Source organism: Platalea leucorodia (genome assembly GCF_965183815.1).
Source record: "Platalea leucorodia genome assembly, chromosome: 10".
Taxonomy (NCBI): Eukaryota; Metazoa; Chordata; class Aves; order Pelecaniformes; family Threskiornithidae; genus Platalea; species Platalea leucorodia.
In genome coordinates, this window is record NC_138832.1 from 3,556,593 (window position 1) to 3,583,045 (window position 26,453).

Below are 26,453 nucleotides of genomic sequence, written 5' to 3' on the forward strand. Positions count from 1 at the left end.
CCTAAAACTATATAGAGGAATAAAATTACAGTTAAGATTTATATTTAACGTAGTGAACTGGTCAATTATTAATTAAGCCACAATAACCATCCTGTTAAGCCTACCCTTGTCAATGTAGTGCCACTGTTAGGGAAATCTCAGTTAAAGGATATAGTAGATAAATGCTGAAAATATTTATTTAAAAGCAATATCTATCAAAGAAACAGAACGTCTTTTTAATAAACTATTAAATTGACAGATGTATCACATGTTAAACTTCTAAAACCAGAGTTAAATGCTTACTGGAAACACATTGGAATATTACCTAGATAAGTTTATAATAATATATGATACTCAATCCATCAATGTGGGAAAAAGCCTTAAAGTAGACTTAAACCTCTCAGCTCTAAAAAGATAGCTGCAACAAGTACAATATGAATATTGGGAAAAGGCTGAGGACTGCAAAGTGGAATAATTTTAAAGGGAATGCTTGCAGGGGGTTACTCATGTAATGTAGACTTCTGGAAAAGCAAGATTAATAGATACCTGCAATATTTTTCTGAATTGGCTAAAAAAATTTTCAATACACCTTGGACATCATTTATATTAAATATATTTTTTATTTTTAAAGTAAATTTAATGAATTTTAAAAAATGTGAGCATCTCTTTTTAAGATCTGGATGTACTTTGACTACTGCAGTAGTTGCACAAAACCTAAGCTAGAAATGTTTGTTTCCATAGTTTTAGAAGAAATGAAACTGCTATACTGATGCAAACTCAGGAGTAAAGACCAGTAGAGTTTATCTGTAAAGATTTGCAAGGGCAAAGAGAATATTTGCATAATTTTAGATTACTGAGTGTTTCAGTTCACTGACTAAATTATTCCTCTCCTTCTTGAGCCTGCATTTGGCTTGGAGGCTGCAAGTTAATTCAGCTTGACCAATGAGTAGAGATGCATCCTGTAAGATTTTAAAAATGGTGTAGTTCATCTTCTACATGTTATTTTTATTTACCACCTGGAAACAGAAAATAAGCTTCCAATCAGTGTCTCAGCTTTGAAAAATGTTATTTACCTTGCATAGCATAAAACAGAAGTAGCTTTTCTGGCCTAACTTCATAAACAAAGACGATATTAACGTATTGGGACTAAATTATTTGTCTTCTGTGTTATTTGTGTAAGTAAATGTGCATGAATAAGCTTCAATAAAACTATATGAGAGTAACTTAAAAACAGAGATATCAGAACAATCAGAAGTACAAAATGCTTAAAAAAAAAAGAAAAAGTTAAGGTACACCCTCCTCTGTAACCATCTTCCATACACTCTCTGGTTGCGTGATCAATAGTCATTAATTTACGCCCCAGAGGGAAATACAGCTCTCTGTGGTTTTCTACCTGTGGTCTAAACATAGCTAGAAGTTAAATCTGTTTTCTCCAGCCTGTGGGCTGCCTTCTCTTTTCTCCTTTGCAGTATTAGAAATTCATATATCCATCACCTATTTGCAGAAGGGGCCCAAAGGAGCAGCTCAGCTGTGACCCGAGGAAGTGTTTGGGCAGCATTCGCTGCCTGACGTGGTTGTTCTTGCCTCACAGAAATTTACTGGAAAGTTGCATGGAAGCTTGTCCTTTCCCAAATATGACCAATTGGATTGCTGTCCAAACCCTGCTGAAATAAAAATAAACTAATCTAAAATATCTCATTTTCTTAGAAAGAAGAAATACATGGCATGGATATGCCATGACACAGCACTAATGCCAACTCGCCACAGAATCCTACTTAACGTAATCAATACTGGTGAAAGGGACTTTGTGGCAAAAGCTGCGTTCTTGATGACTGTGCGAAGCGTCAGCTTATAACTGAGATGGATGTCGTTTTCCACTCCCTGAATTTAAAAAAGAAAAAAAACCCAACGGGTTTTGTTATGCCAAAGTGTTTAGAGAAAGAGATCGTAATGCAACAGTAGATAAAGTCTTCATTTGAGGAGGTAGACACCTAGAGTCTAGTCCTTGCTCCCCCACGCGTTACTTTATTTTACATTGAAAAACTAATGGAAAATTCATTTGGGTAAATTATGAATCAGCTATTCCAAGAAAATTTAAGTCATGTTTCTGCATTGCGTTGTACAACTTTTGTCAAATTGATAGTAATTGCAAATGTGGTAGGTTCTACCTTAAAGCTGGAGATCTGCTTGGAGCCTGTGTCACTGATTTCCCAAATTGTCACTGAACTGTTTTCCTTTCTTGCCAGAGACATTATTGCTTTACTAGTCTACCCTCATACTATCCAAAAATACTTGTCACTGTGAATAAGCTGTGGTGTTTCAAATGATCTTAAAGCGCTACTACTTTGCTTTCCTTCAACAGCCAGAATTGGAAAGTTGTTATAGGTCTCAGAAGAATATGCCATGAATTTATGTGCTTAAGTGATGCCGCTTTCGAACTTGCATCTTTTGAGGTTGCGTTAATTAAATGCCATTTGGAGAGGAGTGCTTGGGCTCCCTCTGTTCATTGCTTAGGTCATTGTGCTTCAAGTAAGCATAATATTTTTGTGTTTTTTATGAACTGGCCACAAATTTCTCAGCCTGAAGTAACTGAGAGCTGTGTTATCATAGCATTTAGTTTCTATTCTGGCAGAGGTCTTGAAAAATTGCTTATGTGGAAGAAATACCGTGTAGGGGATGATTCGACAAAGGTGTGTAAGCAGAGGAGCCATGTTTACAGCATTTCTGCTGTTTATTCGCAAGCAAAGTTTCTATGGTGCGGGTTGCAGTGTTGAGTAAAGAGGGAGCTCACTGCTGCTCTTTGTAGCTTGGTGAGTAATAATGTGAAATTATTATTTGCTTGGTTTCAGTTCAATGAAAACATCTGAGGAAAGACTGGAGTAACATTTCTCCCCTTTAATACTTCAGCTTCTAGGAGGTGTTGGGTAAGGGATCTGCGCAGTACGATCCTCGAAAGCCCGTAGCCCGGCTCAGGCTGGTCCAGCTGAAGTGAACAGCGGCTAGCAGGGGTAATATTTTAGCAATGCAGTCTCTAACAGCAATGCTGATCTTGACAGTATATTGAGGTTCCATCTGAAATACTGTAGTACAATGAATTTTTGGAACTTGGTATTCACTTAAAAACCTTGAAGTATAACATTTTTTAAATTGTGATTTGAGACAGTTGGGACATAGCTGAGCTGTGCCATCTGATACCAAAAAAAAAATTTGTATGGTATTTTCGAATCACAAGTAGGAACTAGCTTGAAATCACTCACAAAGATATCCTTATTCTCAGAAGACCTTCCAGCCCAATTAATTGTACGAACTCAAGAGATTTGTGCCAGCTCCAGATAAGCTTTCAGACTTTTTGGTACTTAACTGAAAGGACCTCCAAAAACTTCAGCTATTTCCCCATCATTACTGCTTATGGACAAGTGCTTTAAACCCACAGAAATTAATTTAATAGGAAAGGAATAAATGTGGAGAAAAAAGTAACAACAGATAATTCTAATTTCAGATGGCAGCACATGCACCATGACAGACTTCTATGATGATAGAGAAGTTACAGAATGTCCATGGTGAATATGAGGGCTATTAGGTTTAAAGGTATTTATAACATAATTTTAGGTTCCCATGAACCCAAATGTATCTTAAAATGGATGACCAAGTCCTGCGATCAGAAGGAAACGCACTGAGCTCTGAAGCCCAGGAGGAGGTGGCCGTTAAGCCCTGTTAGTGCATCCAGGGCCCTGGCTGTGCGTGAGCTTTCCAGGCCGTTGGGCAGTCCAGGTCGTTCTGAATCTGACTCTGCCCACCGGGGCGACGTCGCTCGATGACAGTGCAGAGCACTGGCCAGGTGCCAGTGCGTGCCAATACCCTTACGTGCCTTGATACTGAAAGAATTACTGAAGTTACCGAAGCATTCCTGCTCCGCAGGTTGTGAGGCCTGTGTCAAAGGTCCGTTTTCCTTTTGGGGCTGCTGACAACCACCTTTGTCTTCTTTCTGGTGGCCTCTGAATATTTAGCACTCTGGAGTTAACATTTTGTTCCTATAAATGGAATTTATTTTATATGTTGCTCTCAGGGAGGTATTTTAACATGTTTCTGGTTTAGTTTATAATTTTTCAAGTCCTTATCTCAAAGAATTGTAATCTTTATTCTATGACAGCATTATGAAAGCATAAGCAGATAGTTTGAGAATTTGGATGATTATGAGCGTTAGTCCAACTTGTCTCATCCTTACTGAAATCTGAGTCCTAATGCATGAATTTGTCACTCTTTTGATGTATGAAAACACTTTTTAAGTACACCACATAGTGTAAGAGTTTTCATTTTATGTTGAAAATTTTCAATGACATGACTAAAATTGCATTAGATATGCACAGAAGAACGTATAAATTATTTGTATAAAGTGATTGTGATCTTTTTAACAATAATTCAGTGGCTGACGTGTCTGTCTCCTGTATGCTTCCATCTTCTGAAACTTGTAGATCAAAAGTGGGGTGGTCAGTCAATCAAATATACAGAAGAAGGTAAAGGTCACAGTAGTGCAGCATACTAAAAGTATTACGCATTACAGACTTGACAAATCATTCTCATGGCATAGATTGTAAAAAAGAGCAGAAAATGTCACAAAATTAATCAATTCTCATGAGACATGCTGTAAGAATGAAGGAAAAAAAAGTAAGGTAACCCTCTTAGTGCTCTTTGTAGTTCTGATTTTTCTGTTTCCCTCCAATAAGGTAAGCTGCCATTTTGTTTGACGTAAGATCCTGGCTACCTTTTTGGATATAAGTCATCTGCAAAATACGTAGTTGGGTATTGCTGTGTATCAGCTTGAACATGAGTGGTCATGTTAACATAAGTTTAAGCACAAATTTTGGATTAAAATTCTCTATACTTCGAACTGAGCCCCTTGGGTTTAGACCAGAAATCTGACAGGTCTTGGGTCATCGTATCTTCGTGTGGGTCAAGGCTATGAAATATCTCAGGTACAGAGACTTGATGGAAGATGTTAACGTTAAAAATGTTTCCAATCTTTCAGGTGGGTATCAGGGAGGATCACGTTAGGCTATACAAAACGCAGAGGTTATAATGGGGGTGAGAAGCCTAAAGAGTAGAGGCAGACATGGGATGAAAGCATCTGGAAAGCAAACTCTGCCCATATTTTAAAGTGAACACCCACATTTTTAAGTATCAGGACTTTTGCTACTGCCTAAATACGTGTGAAATTAGAGAATGATAACCTGTTACTTCTGTGAATTATTCCATGGAGTGGCAGGGATGTTTTGGCGTGTAAAGGTTTTAATCTTGTTTATGCTCATGTGAACTTTTGCATGAAATTATATTTTAGAATTAAAATAAGGTGAGCAAACACACTGTGTTAAACAAAAATTACTAGGATTGCGAAATCAAGCCGTCAAAAATTCAGAAACATTTGTGCAGCCTAATTCTGATCCCTTGAGCATTTGGCAAAGTCTTTAAATTACATTATCACGTACGTTTTTTTTCCCCAGCCTAACTGCTCGGTTGATGATAGAGAATCGATTGACCTGTGGGGGAAGCGAGGTTGTATGATGAAGAGACCTATCTGTAGGTCTGTCCCTATCTATCTGCTGCAGAAGTGGAAGCCATGTCGGGAATATTCAGGGGCTGCACAAAGGCAAAGAATGAGGTCTCTCAAGTACAGGCTGCGTGACAGTTCACTGCAGCAGTGAGCTGACTGGAGCTTCTCTGTGGAAGATGAATTTCTCACAATTCCTGACAAATATGCTTAACATTTGTTTGCGGTTTTTTCTCCCTCAATAAGGTTCTTTTGCCATAGTATAGTTTCTTCACATTTTAAAGTGGTGGTGTTTAAAAATTAGGCCACTCAAAAATTTTAACTATTTTCTGAAATGTTTTACCAAGGATGATCTTCAGTAGTCTCTAAAGTTTCATTAACTGAACATGTTTAGAGAATTAGTCTTTATTTTCTCTTTCACTTTGAACATGTAGCGGACTAAATACTGTATAAATACTTCCAAATTTTCTACTCTAACAATCAATTTTTGCTGTTGTTTGGGGTGCTTTCCTGTTGCAGAATGGGAGAGAAGAACATATTTTTAAAATACGATCGTAGTATCAGAACAACTGGCTGCAGGTATCGGAACAGATGAAAGAAACTCAACTGTTGTAATACATTTCGTGGCTATTGACTACACTTCAGCTTGGCAATGTCAAATGGATGTAGCATGGATTCCAGTCTGGCCTCCAAAGTGTCCTCCCAGGGCCTGGGGTGAATACTCGCACAACTCAGCCCATGATAAAGCTTTGCGCTACGGCGCTGACGCTGAAATCCCATCCTCTGCCTGCAGTGGCCAATTACTCACTGAGTTCTTTCCTTACAGTCCCTCAAATGTTTCACGTTGATGGATTATTATGACCTATCCGAAATGGTAGCCAGGATATCTTTGAACAGCCATTGAAAACAGAACATGCACTAGAGCTAAAACTGTCCTACAGTTTCTAGTTGAGCCAGTTTACAGAAATGGAAAAAATCTGCAATAATAAGGCTTATGTGTTTGGACCTCTCTCCAAACTGCTCTAACACTTCGGTCATTTTAATGTTCTTCTTCAAGAATTTGGTTTCACTGTCCTTCATGTTCATAGTAGCTGGGTTTTACCTACCTGTTTATCACTAAACAAGGATGATTCATTTCAGCTACAGAGAAGCTTTCTAATGTGAATGTTTAAATCAATTAGTAAATTCTTGCAAGCATTCTGGAAACATAAAGTACATTATATGAAGTTATTTTTATTAATTTCCTTATTGAAGAAAATGGGAAAGAAAGCATATCCTTTTCAGTCTTCCAAGACCTAATTTATTGGATGTTTCAGAATTGTTTTCACTGTTTGCAATATGGTATCTCATATTAACATTTCATACTACCAGATGTTTCATTATTCCTGTTTTAGCACATCATACTTGACCCATAGCAGCTTTGAATGCAAATAACAAACAAGCCGATGCACAATGCTTGACTGTTAGACTGAAATAATATGGCAAGGCTAAGCTAGTTTTCATTTTTCCTTTTGAATATTATTAATTGCAATGTGTTGACTGTTAATTTAATTAAGTGTTTTGTTTTAATATAAGACCATTCTTCAGTTCACTGACTCACCGTTTCATTTAATTAATTGCAAACCTCAAGATTTGATTACTCATAGTTCTCCTTTAGTTAATTTACTTGTTCACAGTTTTGACAGAAAAGCTTTCAAACTAATATGAAGGAGGGGCACAGTCTAACTAATTAGGGAACTGAAAAAAATAGCTGTAGCTGGAGTACAAGATTAGCGGATACTCAGGGTCACCTTAAAATACTCACAGTCCTTGTACTCACCATCAAAATCGAATTTTCAATGACTGGACATTAGTTAAACATGGAGGATTCACTTGCATGCAAGACATCCTAGGTACCTCAGTACGGGAGCGTAATCGAGTTTTGGGTTCTTATGTCTCCAAGAAGGAATTTGCTAATCAGTAAATTGTGATGCTTCCTCCAGGCAAGAGACTCCGTCCCCGTGTTGCCCGGTGCTCAGGGAAGCGGTGTGGGATGCTGGCCCTGAGAGGGACACGCTACAAACGACATTGGAGTTGTGGTCTTCGGGCCAAGCAGTAAAAATGCCTTTTTTGTTTCTTGGTTTTTTTTTTTTTTGTTGTTGAAATAATTCCTCATTCTTCACAGAGGAATAACCTTCAGTAGTCTTTTTGTCTATGTAGGGGATGTTTGAGTAAACAGTTAACCACTAGCTTTAATAGGATGCAGACAAGGAATGGAGAAACCTCTCTGGTCTTCACACCCTCAAGTACTACAGGTACTTGGGCTTTAGGAGCAGAGGACGTGTTCGGTGGGTCCAGCCCTCACAGAAGCAACCAAGCCTCTCGGTACATTCAGGTCTGCTCCCTCTCCAGTGCCCCACAGGCAGCGGGCCTTCCCCAGAGCAATGTGGCGTGCCGTGTTGAGTAAGCCGAGTATGATCCTCATTTGGATCAAAAACCTTAATTTGAAAACTGTTTGGTGCTTTTAACTGTGGCTCAGGATACAATTGCAGGATTTTACTTCAGTGCAACCTGAGCATAAAGTGTGCTGGTTTGCGTGTCCTTGAAGGGTTATTTCAGGGCTAAATTTGTGTGTTGTACAGCAGAGTTATGCAGACTTGTCAACGGGAGAGTACACAGTGTCCTGACAAAACTGAAATTGCGGAATGAAGATTACTAATGGCAGTTGGTTGTTTTGCCATATGCACGATGCAGGTGTACCTGAGCACACACCATCGCAATCTGTTCTGCAATTGTAATCAAGATTCATATACAGAGAGCTGACCCAGAACACGGCTCCGAGATTTCTGCGTTAGCACTGATGTGTCTCTCTTAAAGATCCCCACCAGCCCTTCAAGGAGCTGCTGTCTTTGCCAAGGCGGCTGGTGGGTTGTGGGCTAGTGTTAGCAGGACTAGCTCCGCTGGCCACGTGGCTGCGAGCAGTTTTGAAAACAAATCATTGCAACTGTGACAAGACTCATTCTTTTTTCTAGTTGTTGTTGTTAGTATTGTAAAGGTTGTACATGTTTGATAATAAGCAGTGCGTAGTTTATTTCCTGGGTGTTTAGTGATTAATCACAGCTGGCAGAAGATAACCGAAGGAAGGGAAATTTAAAGTGTAAATGGAGAGGAAAAAACGGAAGCTTTGAAGTATGTAATCCAGCATGTCGCGTTTCTTAGTGATCTTTTTTTTAAGGTGAAAGTAGAGGGATAGATGTATACGCTACAGCAGTTCTCAAGTACATTTTTCAAACTGAGGTACTCTAAGTGAGATTCTGCTGCTGATAATGATTTATCCGAGAGGATGGAAATGATTCTTCAGTTCTTTGTAGATCTTTAGATAAGTCAGTTGAAGAATAGCCCTCTTTGCTACAGCCAGCCGGAGCTGAGTCAATTATAGAAAGGAGTTTTATTAATAGTTAAATTAAATAGTAGCTTCAGTAACGTTAGCCACGGCAGTAGCCTTAATTGAAGATTATGCCAATGGGTGATTTGCTGTACATTTTCTTCCATCATTTCAATCAGTAGCACACCCTCAATGCTGAAACCATTGGCTTTAACCTCAATTTTATTAGCTCTCAGACATGCTGAAGAATTAGTACACTGTTTTTAAAGTGCCTCATACAGTCAGATTCTGGGACTTTTACTGCTATCACAATTCAAGAAAGAAGTTATATAGACCGGGGAATAAGTGAATGAGAGTGTAAGACTTCGCTGATAGTGAGCGGAGAGGTAGTACTGGCTATATCTGTTTCAAGTTTATGCCCGACTGCTCAGGATCTTCAGGCTGTAGTGCTTTCTGCGTTAGGACTGTGCTTTACTCGTTAAACTTTAGATGCTGAAGTGGAGTGACTTTGGTGTGGCAGATGGCACAGCATAGATTTCTGATACATCACTGTTTTTTGGCTGTTGTCCTTATGGCAGCTGTGTCTGGTTAGGGAGCTCAAAAATGCCTGACAATAATTACCTTTAATTTCTGCAGTAGGTATCGTGGTGATTTGGGGACTGTGTTTATTCTTTTCTGTTTGTTCCTTGCTACCCTTTCTGCCTCTGTTATGCTTCTGATGCAACTGTTCAGTAGAAGTTTGTGGTTTGGGTTTGTAAGTGGGTTTTTTTGGTTTGGTTGGTTGGTTGGTGTGGTTTTTTTTTGTTTTTGTTTGTTTTTTTTTACAGTGCCCTGGAAAATTTTTTGTCTTGTCTTTCCACTGAACATTTTACTAAAGGTTTGAATTCACTTTCCATTCCCTGTTTATCTCCTTATGAATAGTTTCTTTACTCTTTTGTATATTTAAACAAAGTAAAGTTTTATCACTTACGGCATCAAGAACCTGTATAAATACTGAGCCAGATGAAAATATTTACTGGGATGTTGGTTCATCTATACGTATTTGGGTAATTACAAATGATAAAAAACTCTGTGTTCAGACTCTGTATTTTTTGTAACCTTTAAAGTAAATGTGAATTCTTTGCAAATTGATTAGAAGTTTAAAGTGAAAAAAAAGTAGGCTGTGAGTGGGTACAAGTTCTGAAAATGCTTTAATGATGCTTTAGTTTTACCTTAAAACTTGGAACTGGTTGGGATAAGGAGGAAAAGTGCAGATGTGCAGGTAGGCAGGCAAATCGCACAGGTGCCTGGAAATGTTGGAAACAGTAAGTTCCTCAGAAGACTTGTGTTGACGCTTGTTTTTTGAGCTTCCTGAAAATAATGTGAAATTCACTCAAAGAACAATCCCACTTCCTTTCCCAAGAAGAAAAGTTTATAGACTATTTCATCTTCTCCAGAAAGTGTGTGAACAGTTTTGTCATTGAAGATATGTTCTTTGATGGATTAAGTGTGAGTGATGTGAACCGGAGAATTTGTAAAAACAGGAGTTTAAACATCAGGATTTTATATCTGCTTGATAAAACACAAAACAAAACAAAACTATAGCATTTGCAAGAACTCTAAAGGGTGTTAGAAAAAAAATTGTGTTTAAATAAAAAGTGAGTACTGTTATGGTATAGTGATCTTCTGTATGAAGTGAGGACTGCATTAAATAACCTGAAAGACAAGATTGTCGTTGATGTTTTCTGGACTTATTTTTATATGTTTGTATTTAGTGTATATTAATAATGAACTCAATATAGTTTTTCATGTATCAATGACAAAACAGTAAAACAAGTGCCTAATTAGTGTAGGTAATATTTGTTAGATCTGGCATCAGTGCTTTGGGAATATCGGAGTGTGTAACTGCAGTTGGGTTTTGTGAATGCTGAGAGGCTCTTAGGCAGGATGGAAGGAGGAGGAGGACAGAGCCTGGAGAGCAGAGGGCTTGTGTAACTCCCGTCTCGTAACCTGTCAGCTCCAACTTACTGATATTAATCGGGAATATCTTTGCTGGAATTAACCCAGTTCCTGTATCCATATGTGATAATACATGTTCCTCCTCCATGCAGTTGGTGTCTATTGCTTGCTTGCTTGCTTAAGTCATTCTAAAATAATGAGAACTTTCGTGAAGCCTATTGTAAGAGCAGCAGAGCTCATCTAAATGTCAAATTCATAGCAGCTTTTAAAAGAAAGTATTTTAATTTATGGATATGTGGCACTATAGTATGTGAAAATTATTAGTTCACTTCAATCAGTATCTAATCTCTCAGTAAGCAGTACTTTGCAGAAACAGTGGATTATTTAATTGTGTTGATATATGGTATCTTTGTGGGTTGATACAACATGCACCACCGACAAAAAATCATGGGTTTTTGGTAAAGGCAATTCAGGAATTTTGTGGAACTATTGCAGAGTCAATTGCAAGATAGCTGATGTGAAGCATTTAGCTTGCTTTTTAGCAAATGACAAAAGCAAGTCATACTATATGGGGAAGAAGACAGTAAACCCATTTAATCATAACTGAATGAATAAACAGTTACACCTGTAGAGGTCTTTTTGGGTACGTGGCCTTATCCCCTGTATTTTCCTGCAAGGTAGATGAACTTCAGGTAAGATATTTTCAGTCACATCTTGCCCAGAGTAAAAGTAATTTGATACTGTCTGGAAGAAGATCTGATCTCTTACTGACTGAGTCAAAATGATAAAACTTCAGTTTACTCTTATGAAAATAAGATATTGGGAATCTAAATAATAATTTAAAAATTATGGTAATGATGGTAACCTGTAGCCTCTCTAGTCTCTTTCTTCTCTTTTACTATTGGAAATGGATTGGTTTTCAGTCACTTGAAAATCTTCTACCACTAACCCCCCTTAATTCTGTAAATTTATGCTGGTCTTAATGGCCTCTTAAAGGTGGGATCGAGTTTGTAATTACCCATATTGTACTTTTCTAACATTTCCCATGTAATATTTTCCAGTAGCAATAATGTTAATCCAAACCCACAGACTTCAGAAAAAGACCAGATGATATTTGGATATGTAGTATAATAGTACAGCATTGATTGTTCCATGTTAATTGGCTTTGAGCTGTTGAAGTTAAGGAATACTGTATCTCACTAGTGTACTTGGAAATTTTGTAGCAGCTAAATCAGGGAAGCAGAAAGTGATCAAAGTGACAAAATGACCAAAGTGACAGGAAATTATATGTACAAGTATAATCAAAAGGTATACCATTAAATAAATATTTCTTTATGCTATACATGTGTAAAAAAACCACCACCACCACCAACAACAAAAAAAACCCAAACCAAACCGAAACAAAAAAACCCTTAGAATGGTGTACCGAAATAACTCGACTTTAAAATAGTATTCAGAATAACATTACATAACTGGACTGAGAATGTGTGTTGAATTTATGCAACTTCTTCTCACTGAAAGGAATTGTTTTGTTCTTCATATTTTTCACTGCTGTATTGTATGGTATGATATTGCATTTTATTTATTTCTATTTTTCCAGGTCTGACAGCGGCTGCCATGGCAGAGGCTATGAAGTTACAGAAAATGAAACTCATGGCAATGAATAGCCTTCACGGAAGTGGAAGTCAAAATGGAACAGAATCAGAAAATGAAGAGCTCAATTCTAATGCAGGTAAGTAATGCTGTGCATGTGAGCTGTAGCGGAGCTCTCAACACCTCTTTCTGTGCATGGGAAACAAAATCAAAAATCTGTCTCAAATCCTTGTGCTCTTTTGTTTTGTAAGCTTTGCTCTGCCAGGTGTCAAATCAAAATTACTGCACCTATTCCTCCAGTATTCCTCCAGTTTTCCTCCTAACAGCCGTCTTCATTAATTTTGGGGAAAATATCAGTGAAGGATTGTTTTCATTATGTTAGAATACAGACATTTTAAACTGTTCCCTAAATATATTTGTAGTAGCAAAAGACTTCTCTATTGGCAATAATACAGTGAGTCTAGAGTTTTCCTGTAAATGATGGAAAGTTTCCAAAACATCAGGTTGTTGGAACTCATAATGAGTTCCACAGTTCACCGGAGAACGGTAAAGTAGGGAATGCTAAATCACCAACTTTCTGGCTTTTCTGCATTTTGTTCTTTCCTTGAATGGATATTTGCAAACCACAGCTATGAAGGAGAGGTGTGATAAGCATTTGTTATGGCCTACCTGGCTGGAATAACGTTGGGTAGGAGGCGCTGACACTGAACGCATGTTCAGTCTATAGCACTACAAGCATTAGCGTAAACTTGAACTAAGCACCCTGAGTCCCAGCTCCACAAGAATAGGGTTCAGAAGTCAGAAATGGGTTCTCTGAAGAGGGTATCTTCTTTGTTTATTCTAATGTTCTTTTCAGGTGAATAGAAGAGATTTTTACTTGGGTAGTGTAGAGAACCTAGAATAAGATAGATCCTTTTTGTCTCAGAAAGCTGCTAGATACCTATTACAATCAGGGCAGGTTCACTTGGACTCACTTTTTTTGACACAAACAATCCTACAATACACTCTTACCCGTGGAAACTCACGCATCCTTTCTTTTCATTATCAATTCAAGAACAGAGGCATTGTCTGATCCCTCACTGCATTCGCATCTCCCATCGGCATTCACACGTCTCTGAAGTCACACATGCGTCTCTAAAGACGAAGCCGCTCTAACAGTTTGCTTGCTTGGATGGTGTATAGTGTATATGCATTGTACCATCGAAATGGTAATTTATTAGACCAATAAAGCAGCAGCTGGGAGGTTTTAGACTCATTTTCTAAAGGAATAACTTTGAATTCATGACAAATTATGCACAAAGCAGTCTTTCCAAAAGTGGTATTGCCTTTTGCTAATTTTGTGTACTCATCTGTATTGAAGAAATCTGGCTTCTAATTCATGCATCAAACCCTTCCCCAGCTTTCTGTTATGTAGGGTGTGTATTTCTTATTCACCTCTCAGACCCTAATCAATTAGCGCACATTGAACTCGGAAAAAAAGCGCTGAAAAAGCATATTTAGTTCGTGTAACGTATAGCCTGTATATAGTTCAAAATTAATTATGAAGTTTCACTGAATGCTAAGAAATATGACTGAAGATAGAATTCCTTCAGAAAAGCAAGGAAGCTTCATGCAGAAAAGATGTAGGATTAGTATTAGGGCTTTTAAAAGCTGCTGTACAAAAGCTTGCTAATCTGAATGTTCCTGGTTTGGTGCGTTACCCGATATGGCAAAATTTGTATACTTCATATGGGGAGAATCTACAGTACATTAATATTATTATTTTAGGTACCTCGTTGACAAGTTTTATGGGGGACTATTGTACCAGCCTTTCGACAATACGTCAAGAGTATGCATATTAAATGAAAGTTCTCTGTGGTTTAGCAATTCAATGAGTTCTACAACTGACTCAATACCAATTTAAATATTTGGAAAAATTCCCACTGACTTTAGCTGACGTTACAGTGGGGCCCAAGGATAAGGATATGGTGTCAGTTATGTAAAGATCTTTTCTCAATTCTTTCCCCTTTTCATTGCCTAATTCAGTAAAATTGCCAAGAGCAGATTTGCTGGATTGAGTGCCAGTGTTGCTTGCAGACAGAGAAATAAGTCCTTAACAAAAAGAACTCGTGCTAATCATGTTAGAAATCACAATTTCCCCTCTTTTTAGGATCTGCAATGCCAGCATTAGGATCATTTTTGTAATGCATGGCTTCTCTCTTTATCGGAGGACTGTTTTTTACAGATTTACATATAAGCAGGTACAGCCGGATGTGTCAAAAAGGAAAACCAAAATGAAGGGAATGTAAAAATTGTGCATTTCACTATACAAAATAACTGAGGAATTATCAAATATTCACTACAGAAGACTCATTGGAGGCTGAGGAGGGACATGAAGAGAGTGGGCATTTTGTTTATAGGTTGATATACCTTTTGTAACTTCGATTCACTGTGGAGAGAACACCATGATCGTTCTGTGTGCATGAAACCTTTACCAAATGTTTGTTTTGCTCTAAACTCTTACCATTTAAATGACTATTAAAACCAAAATGGGGATGCGAAATGAGAAAGAAAATTGAATTTTGAAATTTTTTTTACTAAGAAGAGGTAAAAAGAAGCAGAGCAAAGGAGTCACAAGCCTCATAAGTGAGAAAAACATTTTATTTTAGGAGAGAGACCTAGAGTTTCTTTGATTTGAGGTTGTGTTTAATAGCTTCTGTAATGGCTGCAACATGACTCTGCATCTAGATTTCAGCATGAATAACAACCTGTTCGTGTTTCATTTAGCTCCAAATGAGAAATTCTGTCTTTTATTGTTTTAGGAAATTAGTCTGTGTACTGTTGCTCCTGGAACTTTATAATTAATCACTAAAGGTTATGGCTGTGGAGAGTTTGTGGGAAATAGATGTCTGAATGATTATAATTGTAGCTGTCAAATCAGAAATATAGTTATACAGAGGAGGGGACCTTTTGCTTCCTTTGATTTTTCTTTTTTTTTTTGTTTTCTTTTTACTGTAACAAAGACTCGAAGGGTTGCAGTTTTACTTAAAAAAACAACTATAGGGATTGTTGGCTTTTTACCTCAGTGTTACACGTTGACTTTGGCGAGCATAAAGTACACCACCACTAAATATTTCAGATTAGGATGTGTGCCTTCCTCCTCCTTCTGTAGTCTGATAGATGAATGGAATAGTCTCTTTTGCTGTTGTTTGTTTTGAATTAAAAATGTGATTGATCAGTATTAAGTCCTGAATCTTTATTGCCCGATTTTTTGGAAGTGTGTCATTATATACAGGCCATAAGTATAATAAAAAAGCGGTGAGGATGTCTTGTCATACTCATTTCAATCCCCGTCTGTACCTGTTGAAGTCAGTATGAAATAATTTTGGATTTGCTTCTTTAGTAATGCCTGGAACGTCACTTCTGTAGTTTCCTTCTCTGTGCGTGTGCACCTATGATGATGGAAGTTTTTAAAGAATTTCTGTATCTGAAGCCAGAATTCATGCTGTCAGTTTAAAATCTGAACTGTAACTCTCAGGATCACTAATTTCTCAGATATTATATTGTCCTCTAGGAAGCTACAGGTGTGGAATTGAATCTTACAAGTGTGTCTAAGGAAGTGGGGAGTAAATGTGCTACTTCTTTTCCTGCTTCTAGTCCAGCTAGCGTGCTTCTGCCATCAGGTCCTACCTACCTCCTCCTTGTGATATCACAATAATCTCAGTAATGGTGGTGTTTAGTACTGGGATATTCTAATTAACTTATTAAAAAAAAAAAAATACTGCAAGAGACAATACTGAAACTGGGCGGGGGGGGAATTTACCCCACCACCCCCCCAACATTGCATGTATTTCTTAGTTGAAGTAATGCATTAGTTCACAGTGCTGTGAAGAATGTTGTTATACATTTGAACATTAATGTCCTCCTTCCACTCTCTCTGCAGAAGAGAAAGAGATTTTTTTTGCACCTTCCTACTCATCATATGAAGTGTTGAAGCAAACTTCTCAGGCAGTTGAAAATCTCATATTTAATCTGGCACTACAGGTTTGCTGGCCCTACAGTCCAGCCGATCTGTGCTAGCTGTTCCTTGTGGCTTAGTGTCTGTCTCCATCTTCTTGTAGGATCTGGGAAAGAAGGTTGAACTTAGAGAACCACCTAGCTGGGGACATAGGTGTTTGGAAGCGGGAGAAATTAATCCCTCCAAAATCTCAAACTCCCAGTGGCCATAGGTCTTTCATAATCCTGTTCCTCCTTTTTGGCTACTCGATGTGAGTCCTTGGAGATGAGCTGGTTTGTTGGTGGCAGTGCGCACACCTGAGGATTGCCTTGAGTCCAGAGGGTTGCCATAGCTAAGGCGAGTCATGCTGTGATAATACGTGCCAGGAGTGATGTGGCCTTTCATATTCCACTTCGGAAAATGAGTAAGATCAAGGGTTTGAAGCTGGCAGCTGAAGCCGGGTATGCTGGATGCGCGTGCAGATCTCTCAAAGCCCAGCCACGTAATCAATTTTGTTGTTCTCTAGAAATAAGACAAACAAAACCAAACCTCTCTGGTTGCACAAAAGTGTTCAGAAAGATCATCTGTTTCATCATCATGCAACGCTAATATTAGGTGAAGTGTATTCTGGAAATTAGCATATAATTGCCTAGGGAAATTTGAAACTTATTTGAAATCAGAGCTTTTTTTTAATAGCATGGCAGCAGGTAATTTGTACAAGTATGTGATAGGACTGGAACATGAAGGATAGATCGCAAACTACACTGTTGGTGATGTTAGCTGAACATCCTTTAAGGATGCTGTGTTACACAGCTGCATAAGCAAAGAAGGATCAGCGCATAGCAGTCCGTGACAGTACCTGTTTGTACAAAACCTCAGTGCAAAGAATAAAGCAGTTGTTTCCTTCTGTTGGCTTTTGGAGTTAGCATGCGTGATTTAATAAATGTGTTTCGCTTTCCCCAGAGGGATATCAAACAGTACTAAGTGTTTCAGCGGTATTTCCTTAGGAAGTCAAAATGTTATTCTGTATGTAGAGTCTTGTTGCTTAATTTCCAGACAAGGAGCTAAGTTAGGCAGAAAAGAAAGGAAAAACACCCTAGCTTTTGGCATATGAGGATCAGAGAAAAAGCTCTTATAGAAAAAAAAAAAGAGTGTTATCTTTTTATCCTTTTTTCCCTTCAGTACCTGCCATGCAGTTTTCTCATAAATGCAAACATCCTTCACAATCTGTTTAAAAAACCACAAATACATCACTCGGAGGAATATTTAAGGAACCATCAGGAGGGAAAAAACTCATTGGTTTAATGGAATGCTGTCAAGGAAAATCAGCATCACAAACGACACAGGGGCAGAATTGATACTTTTGCACTGACATGTTAAAAGAAAATCCCATGCATTATTTAGAAAACCCAGAAATCTGTCAGCTGTATGATTGCCGAGTTAGCAGAAGCAGGAGGATGCTGCTCAAGTTGAAAAGAAACGCGTAGGCACAGATCCATATTGTAACCTTTCATGTTCTCCACCCACCATGAATACCCAGCTATTACATGGTCAGCATTTTTTAGTTTTTCTCTTTTAAAATTTTCAAGTGCTTGAAAAGTCAAAAGAGGTAGGTCTTTTATTCTAAAAAGCAGGATGCCGAGGCTGTTATTTTATTGTAAGAGTAAAAATGACAAGACCAGAGAACAGAATTTTTTAATCCTTGAGTGCCATGCAGACTTCGTGAAGTCATTTTTCCTGTTAAAGCAAGTATTTTTGTGTTATGTGAGCAGCGAGTTATTGTTTCAAAGATGATAATTTCAGTTAAAGAACACAAAAGCATTCATGCCATTTAAAAAATATAACCAGTCAACACTACTATTAATATTTTTAGAATCAGTTGAAAAGCTAGTGAAGCATACATTTAACTTTCTTTAATTGTCCTTTTGCCAGGAGGAATATATACAGTCTTGAAATAAGAGAGAATTTAATATGTTTTGGTTTTTGTGCCATCTGATCCAAAAACTAGGCTTGTTTGACTCCAACCCTAGCACGTATATTAAAACATTCATCCTAGAAATTGAGACATCTGTGCTATTTCTTTAGACATGTACCCGTGTTGGTCTTGGTGAGTGTGAAGATACTTGCTTTTCACGCTGGAAGTTGAGAGTAGCACGTAGCGGCTAAGTGGATCTCCCCGTTTGCTGAGCGGTGAAGTGAGTTGCTAGTCCACGGCCATCAAACACAAACGGATTGCGCATCGGGATGGGTAGGGTAGGTAGGAAAGGGGATGACATTTTGATGTGCCTCTTTTCCTCGGACACGCAGAGGATGATGTACTCATGGTATGACGTGTTTCACACAGCCAGTGGGACCAGGCCGCAAGATAGGGAATGGTCAGTGTCATGCAGAGACACAGCTTAGAGGATCTCCCGGAGATCAGGAATGAGTTCAGAGCGCTTCACGGCTCCTGTACAGCCCATCAGCCTGGGATGCGTTTCTCTGGGGGAGGTTGGACGCTGCAGGAGGAGTGTAATATTACATGTTACAGCGTGCGTCTGAACAAAAAAAAAACAAACCAAACTTCAGTAGCCCCTGGACAAGACATTGGTTCTTCAGGGCTAACGGATGAGGTGCAGGCGGGGGAGCAGCATGCTGAAGTGTGGTGTATCTCCTCTAGGGAATGGAGGCATGCGTGGCCCCGGAGGGCTGTGAGGACAAGCTCTGCGTAAGAGTGTTTATCCCAAGGCCATAATACGTGAAGAAGATTCACGTAGTGAGGAAACTCAGTGGCTTTCAGGATGCGCTTCCATACATGGGTTTGGAGGTGTGGTTTCTTGGAAGTTTCTTAAACCCCCTTGCAAGTGATACATATCTAAGATATTGTAAGTTTTCTTTTTCAGTGAAAATGCAGTGAAGGAAAGAAAACATTCACCTAACGCTGGGGCTTTAAAAAGCTTTACCCATTGCTGCTTGTCAGAAAATGTCCGTGGTTGCTGAATGATAGAGAGTAATGAATTCCCTGCAGATAACGTAAGTGGGGCCTTCCTGGAGCCAGCGACTGGTAATTCTGGAGGAAAAGGTTGATGTGCTGTTTTCTTTTTTAAGATACAGCCCCTCAAACATTAGCCAGCAAGCGCTAAGCTGTTTGTTTGGTTCGGTTGCACCTTGTTTGTATTCTGCTATATTCTCTTCCGTTTCTTCCTAATGGTGATGGCTTTCATGGGCCCTCTCGATTGTCCTGAGAACCCAGCCTCCGTGTGTGAAGCCTGGAAACAAGATGCACATATATCCATTTCTTTGGTAAATGGGGTTTTTTTTGGAGAGTGAGTATCAGTGGATAGTTTGTGCTGTGTTACCCCACCACTGGGCAGGATTTAATACCAAGAATTTTAGGATGCTTTAGTGAACCACAGTTTCAGTGGAGTGCAAAAGTGAATTTGTTATCTGCCAACTATTTTAAGGTCCCATTTTAGACAGATTCTTAATCAGTTACCCATTGAATGCATTTGAGTACTGTAACTGTCCTTTTAAAAAGTATTCTTATTCATTTAAATACGGGCATAAATGCTTCATAGTAAATGTATATGATTCACACATAAATGTTGATTTGTCAGCTAATATTTACATATTTGGATTGACTGACACCCAACTCTGAGAAATATGAAGTACCCCGGCTGTAGTTTTAAAACTAATAAGGGAAACAGAACTTTGGACGACTTCTGAAAATGAAATTCTTTGTGCTTTTCTCTGTAACTGAGGCATCTTTTTCTTTGAGAGGAATTTCTGCTGCAGATTCTTGATGCTTGTCTTAGACATGATGGAATTAATTGATGTTTATATAACATCATAAGCTAAAGTAAACTATTTTAAAGATCAAGCAAATTCCGGTATTATACAGACTTCTTTTTAGGAAAGTTCTTATTAAACGTCTAAGCTCTGGTTTGTGTGAATGCTTTTTGAGTGGGTAATTCTCAAGGGTATAGTTTAAATGGATTCATGACAATTAGATGCAGCTAAATGTTTATGAATGGAGAATATATATACTTGTAAGTTTATATTTCAACAGTTAAACATATCACACAATCTGCTTCCTCCATATATTTTGGCTGTTACCTTATTTGAAGTCAAAGAACTGCTGTTCCTTTTTTCCGGAGCATAAAGTACATTTTTTTTCATTAAGACAGAATTCCTTACAATGATTTCTAACTTTTGCTGGAACAAATTTAATATAGGAAATCAAGATTCATATCTATTAAAAAAACCCTTCCTAAAGCCAAATAAAATACCTCTGGGTGCACACAGCATAATCATAAACAAGATTCTTGCCATGTCTACTATCAGAACAAAGTGCAGCAAAAGACAAACTAATGACAAAATGCAAATGGTATGGCTAAACTGCGTAGAACTGAGAGCTTTCACATGTCTGTCACCTTTCAGATCCTTTACAAATTTATAGTCTCAGAGTGCAGAGGTCTAAATCTTCAAAGCTTGAAAAACAGAGGTGCAGCATGAACTAATCTTCATTTTTTCCCCTATCTTCTTACAGCAGCACTAATGGAAATGTATTTTGTTTAATGACTCTGAAATCCTGTTTGTAATTAGATGTGGGAATTGGTCTTACTTTGTAACAGATGATACTGGAATAATAATATGAGAGATGCTACACTGAGACCACTATCCTCCTAAATCTATATCATTTTTCATTTTATTGACAGGAAATGTGTTCCTGGAACAAAGAGATTGATTTTAAAGAGTAGAAAAATAATATCTAGTAAAAACTCAAATGAAAACATTTTAGCATTACTTTAAGTGTATCACAAGCGTACATTAACCTTTTAACTTTATTTTTAATTTTAGTAAACAGTCATCATAGAATTGTTGCTTTGTCACTGATATAATCTTTGAATTAATGCACCAAAAGGTAGGGAACTTTAATTAATGACAGGGTGCATATAATTAAAATGCATATCATATTTCAGAAGGATTATTCAAAATAATCAATTTTGTCTGTTAAAACACTTTTACAGTCGTAAATGAAGTAATTAGGAGCGGGCACAGAACATGTGAGTGCCGGCTGAGCTCACGCAGTCCCTTCAGAGGATTAGTCTTCTTCACTAGGTCTTGATGTCATAAATCATTTTGGCCACTGTAGAGCCAAGGCTCCATTTTTTCCGTGGTTTTATCTTTCACAGTTGTTAGTAGTAGCGGATACCCGTGGTCAATATCAACCTGCCGAAGGAAAGCGGCTTGCTCAGAAGTGTCCCTCGTTAAGACGCGGTCTCACGTTTCTCTGCAAGGCACAGGAGCTGCCGTAGCATTGTAAGGAGGGATGCTTACCAGAAATGTGCCAAATTTAGGACTTTCAGTATAAATTTTTATTAAGACCAGTACAGATTAGATGCACTGTACTTTAAAAGGAAAAATCATTCCAGTTTAGACATTTTAGTAGGCTCTGAGACTGCTGAAGGACATGGTGTGACGAGTACTGGCCTGCCCTTCAGGAAGCAGAGCGGCTCTCTGCAGGCAGGTGTAGGGTGGGAAGGCATCTCCAGGCATCTCTGCCTTCCTGATCTTGATGCTTAGTGGGAAAGGGAAGGAAAAAAAGTGTGGTCCAGATCAACCTCTCTGAAACGTGTTTTGTATTTTATGTTAAACCATTGTTGGATAAAAGCAAAAGTGGTCCTGGGAGCAGGAACCATCAACTGGTGATCAGATGAACTTTGGCAATCAGGGATACCAAAAATGCTAAGAAGTACGCTTGTTTCAACCAGCGACTTGCAGATTTTCTACAGTGCTACCAAAGAACAAGAATAGTAAAGTACCATATGTCAAATACACCTTTTTTTTTTTTTTCTTTTTGAGGTCCTTGTATGTACTCTGTTTCAACAAAATCTTGTCTGCCTATCATTCTGCACAAAGTAACATATTTGTTTAAAGAGTATGGTGTATTAGCATGCTTAACCAATGTGTTTTAATTTCCCGTTTCAGTATATAAAGAATCCAGTATGTAAAAAACTCCAGTATGTCAGGAAAAGCAAGTATTAGTGATAGTTGCCTTTCTTAATACTAGTGAGTCAACTTCAATCTCACATTAGTGATATTTTAAAACTAGGAAGTACCTCAATGTTTTAATTACATTTTAAAGTCTGGAACATTCTTGTTCTTGTTAAGGCATATATAAGTTAGGATGAAAACTGGCATATTACCTTTGATGCGGGCCACATGCTGAGAGTTCCCCAAAGGATGTCATTGATAGTGATACAGCTGCCAACAGCAGGAGTCTCAGGAATTACAATTTTAATCAGATTTTTTTAAAAAGTCCCCTAACATACAGTTAATTTATGTTTGAGGTAAGAAGTGTTTGTGGTGTGATTGCTTGGAATATTTTCTCACTCAAAAGAGTAGCATTAATACAAAAAACATTTTAATAATGTGGTTTTTTTAGTTAAGGATTCAGTACTAGATTTTTACAGAGTGCCCTGAACTGACATTTTTGCAGCTGAGATTCGATAGCAGTTTTACTTGCAACAGTTGGTGCTGTTTAAATGTCTAGCTGATTTGTGAGTTTGATGAGACAGAAGTCACAGTGGTCTCAAGTAATTCTGCCTTCACTTGCACCCACAAAGTAAGAGGCATCCCTTAGTTCTGGAGTAGGGACTCTATGGGTAAACAGGACGTACGTGGATCAGGACCTTACTACTTTTTATAGAATACCTTGGCTATCTTGAATAGTTACATTCGAGTTTTGTTTTCCTTTAATAAGTTTTGATCCATAAGAAAATCAGGGTTATGCATTTATTTCTGTGATTTTAAAAGTAAGCATCTGACAGTTTTGCATAATAGGTTATGCTTTCTGCTCCATATTCTGTTTAAAAAAAGCTGGAATCCAAAGCTGTGAGTGACATTTCGGTAGAATTTTAGCAAGTACAGTCATTACCAAATTAAAAATAGATACAGGTGGGTAGTCTATGTTTTTAGCTCCTTTAAAAAAAAAACAAAAAAAAAACAACCCCTACTGTATACAAGAGCAGCAGTTTATCAGATCGTTCTAGTTACAATTCTGAAAGACCAGTAATGTTGTCTCAGACCAAGAGTAAATGTACCTTTATCACCAGAGTGTGTTAAAAATCTTTAATTTCCATGGCTGCAGCGTATTTTCCTCAAATGAAATTCTTATTCTTAATTTCTTAGAAGCTTAATTTAAATTGATAAGATCACTGAAGAATATTAAAACCTGGTCCATTTGGTCATGGAGAAGAAAATCTTCTTGGCAGCATATAATTGACGCTACTAATTTGTCCATAATCTAAAGGGAAAATGCATGGATTTTTAGTACGTTTCAAATGCCATCTTAATGTTTATCTTGGAAATGTAACCAATAATACGTTATCTGTTAGGATGGCCAGTTTGTATATTAGTTTCATCTTGGGAGGCACAGGCAGCCTGTGTGCACCTAATGGTTTTAGATAGCAGTATCTTCCCAAACTGTGATGTTCTCTTGAAGAGAAGAGTAGGTAAGGCTTTGCCTGAACCATTCTTGTAGCTGAAGAAGAGACCATAATGTAGGATAATGATCCGGTGTTGTGGATAAACGCTCTAGGCTGTACCCTGCAGTGTGGCACATTATGTTGCAGCATACGGAGCTAGTTCAGGTAGTAGATACAGTTTACCGGTGGCAGGGTGAGTTCAGGACGGGCTGTTTCGCCCCGCAGGTTGGCGCTGCCTCTGGATATGGTCTCTGTACTGCAGTTTGCAGCATTTAGGATCATAGGAAAACAGCACTTTCAGACTTGTTTTCTTATCCACAATCTCAATGAAGCAAGAACTCTGCCAGCGTCCTGTCTGACTGATAGTTGTCCAGCTTAATTTTAGAGATTTTATAGGCTTACTAATCATGGCCGTTTTCCCTAATGTTTAACCTAAGCCTTCCTTGTTACAGTCTTTCCTTGCTGCTTCTTGTTCTGCACACTGTGGGTATGGAGAACAATTTATTCCCTTTTATTACTGAACATGCCTTTTATCTAGTGAAGACTATTAGTGAGTCTCCTATCTGTCTTCCCTTCCCTACATTAAACAAGGCTGCTCTTTTGAACGTGCCTCATACCAGTGATTTTCTAGGTCCCTGGTCGGTTCTCACTGTTCTCCTCTGGCCTCTCTCCCAGTGATTCATATCCTGCCGGTTCCCAAACCCAACGCAGTGCTTCGGTCAAGGCCGTGCCAGTGCTGTAGAACAGGATAGGGAGAAAGAATTTCTCCCAGTCGTATGTACAGCTATCTTGTATAAATGTGTCAAACTCTTGTTCTCCTGACCTTCCCTGGAAGCAGGGTACTGTTGACCTGTGTTCACCTGCAGGCTACTAGAGCCTCTAGATCTCTCTTTTTTTTTTTTTTTTTTAATCTTTTTTTTAATCTTTTCCTTTTTTTTTTTTTTTTTTCCCCCTTCAGAAGAGCTACACAGGCAAACCCCATTCTGAATTTGTGAGGATGGCTATTCCAGCCTTTCATCTGTCCTGACCCAATTTTCACATTATATTTCTTTTAAATGTTCACACAGGTTTAGATAAATTCTAATGAAAATCCATAGTTTTGTATAGGTTGGTTAATTCTGCTATGTATGCTTATGATACAGACTCTAACAAGCTAACATCTGCCCTTGAATGTAAAGCATTTCATTCAGTTGAGTTTGGCCATTCTATAGTTCGTTCTATCTTTGCAGGTTGACGGGAGGCGCATTCTGAAGGTAAATTAAAATTGATAGCTGAAACTGAAAATCAACATTTCCTGTTCAGATCATGTGCATTTTTTAAGCTGTACAGAGCCAGCTGCAATTAATGCTCTTTGTTGTATATCTTCTGTATTTACAGTATATTTGACAATAAAACCTTTTTTGACATTTAATCAGTAGCAGAGTTGTTCTGCTCTCATTATATATTCATGAACTTTATCACCAAGACAAGACAGAAATGTTGAGCTTGCCTTTAAAATCAGACATGCATTGATATTTAAAACCTGGGAAATTGGGCATTTTGTGTCTGTTCTACATTTGTACAATACAAAAATGAGAATAGATTCTTTTTTTTAAGAAGGTGCTCAGGCTACTGTAAGGATGGAGGCAAGTGAAACTTTGGGACTAGTGAAACTTCCAGCATACCTATATAAGAGCTGTATATTCAATTACTAGTGTCATGGGACATGAGAGGCTGCGTTTTCCCCTTATCCTGTTAGGGCGTATAAGTTAAATTGTGATTTATTTTCTCATATTTCAGATGAAAATTGGAAAGGTAGTAGGATGAAGTTTCTTGCAGATTCCTATGGATCTGTTTTCTGATTGACTGTCTCTAAGAATTTGATGTGAGGGGGATTTTGACATTTCATCCTTGAGAAATATTCCCCCTCATTTGCAGCACCTCTTGTATTTTTCTTGATTTTGACAAAGTAGGTATTTTTTGGAAGTTGAACCCAACTTTATTCCCTTTCTATGTAAAATCCTAGGTCCAGGGAGAAAAGTCCTTTAGAAAACACTAGAATAGCTAGCATGAGTAAGATTTTTAATTTCATTTTTTATAAATACCAAATCTATCTGGGTATATACTGTATGTTAAATAACATTTCTGTGTTAGTGAGAGATTGAACTTCAATAGAAAAATATTATCTAAACAGAAGGGCATTTGCATGAAACTTGTAGGTATCTCATGTTTAGGAGGATAATCTCTAATGAGCCTCTCTGAATTCAAACTCTGCAATTCTGTCTGTAGACGTATTTGCATTGTCCTATTGGTAGCAACGGATACTCATTTTCTATCTTTCTAACTAAGAGATCTTCTTTCTTTGAAATTGCCTTGATTAATTACAGCCCAAACCCTGCCCCTGTACTACATAAATGGAAAACCCAAGTCATCAGGTAGCACTGAATCTTCAGTTTGGATTAAAAAAAAGTATTTTATTTATTAGATGCGGTTATGGCACTGAAATAAATGGTTGGTGCAGTTACACAACATCTCACCTTCAAAATTTAATCATCTACAAATGCCATTTATTTTTCATAAGCTCCTTCCGTTTTAGTATGATTCATTAAA

At 37.9% G+C, this 26,453-nt stretch overlaps 1 protein-coding gene across 4 annotated transcripts in view; it reads left to right on the forward strand.

Annotated features, from left to right (window-relative positions):
- DACH2 (dachshund family transcription factor 2) overlaps window positions 1-26,453 on the forward strand; it is a gene marked incomplete at its 5' end in the record, with an annotated part of 310,111 nt that overhangs the window by 198,749 nt on the left and 84,909 nt on the right. For all 4 annotated transcript variants that reach the window (XM_082322935.1, XM_082322936.1, XM_082322937.1 and 1 more), the window contains one exon: window positions 12,427-12,558. In XM_082322935.1, the coding sequence (XP_082179061.1) occupies window positions 12,427-12,558 (132 nt within the window). The remainder of the gene's footprint in view (window positions 1-12,426; window positions 12,559-26,453) is intronic.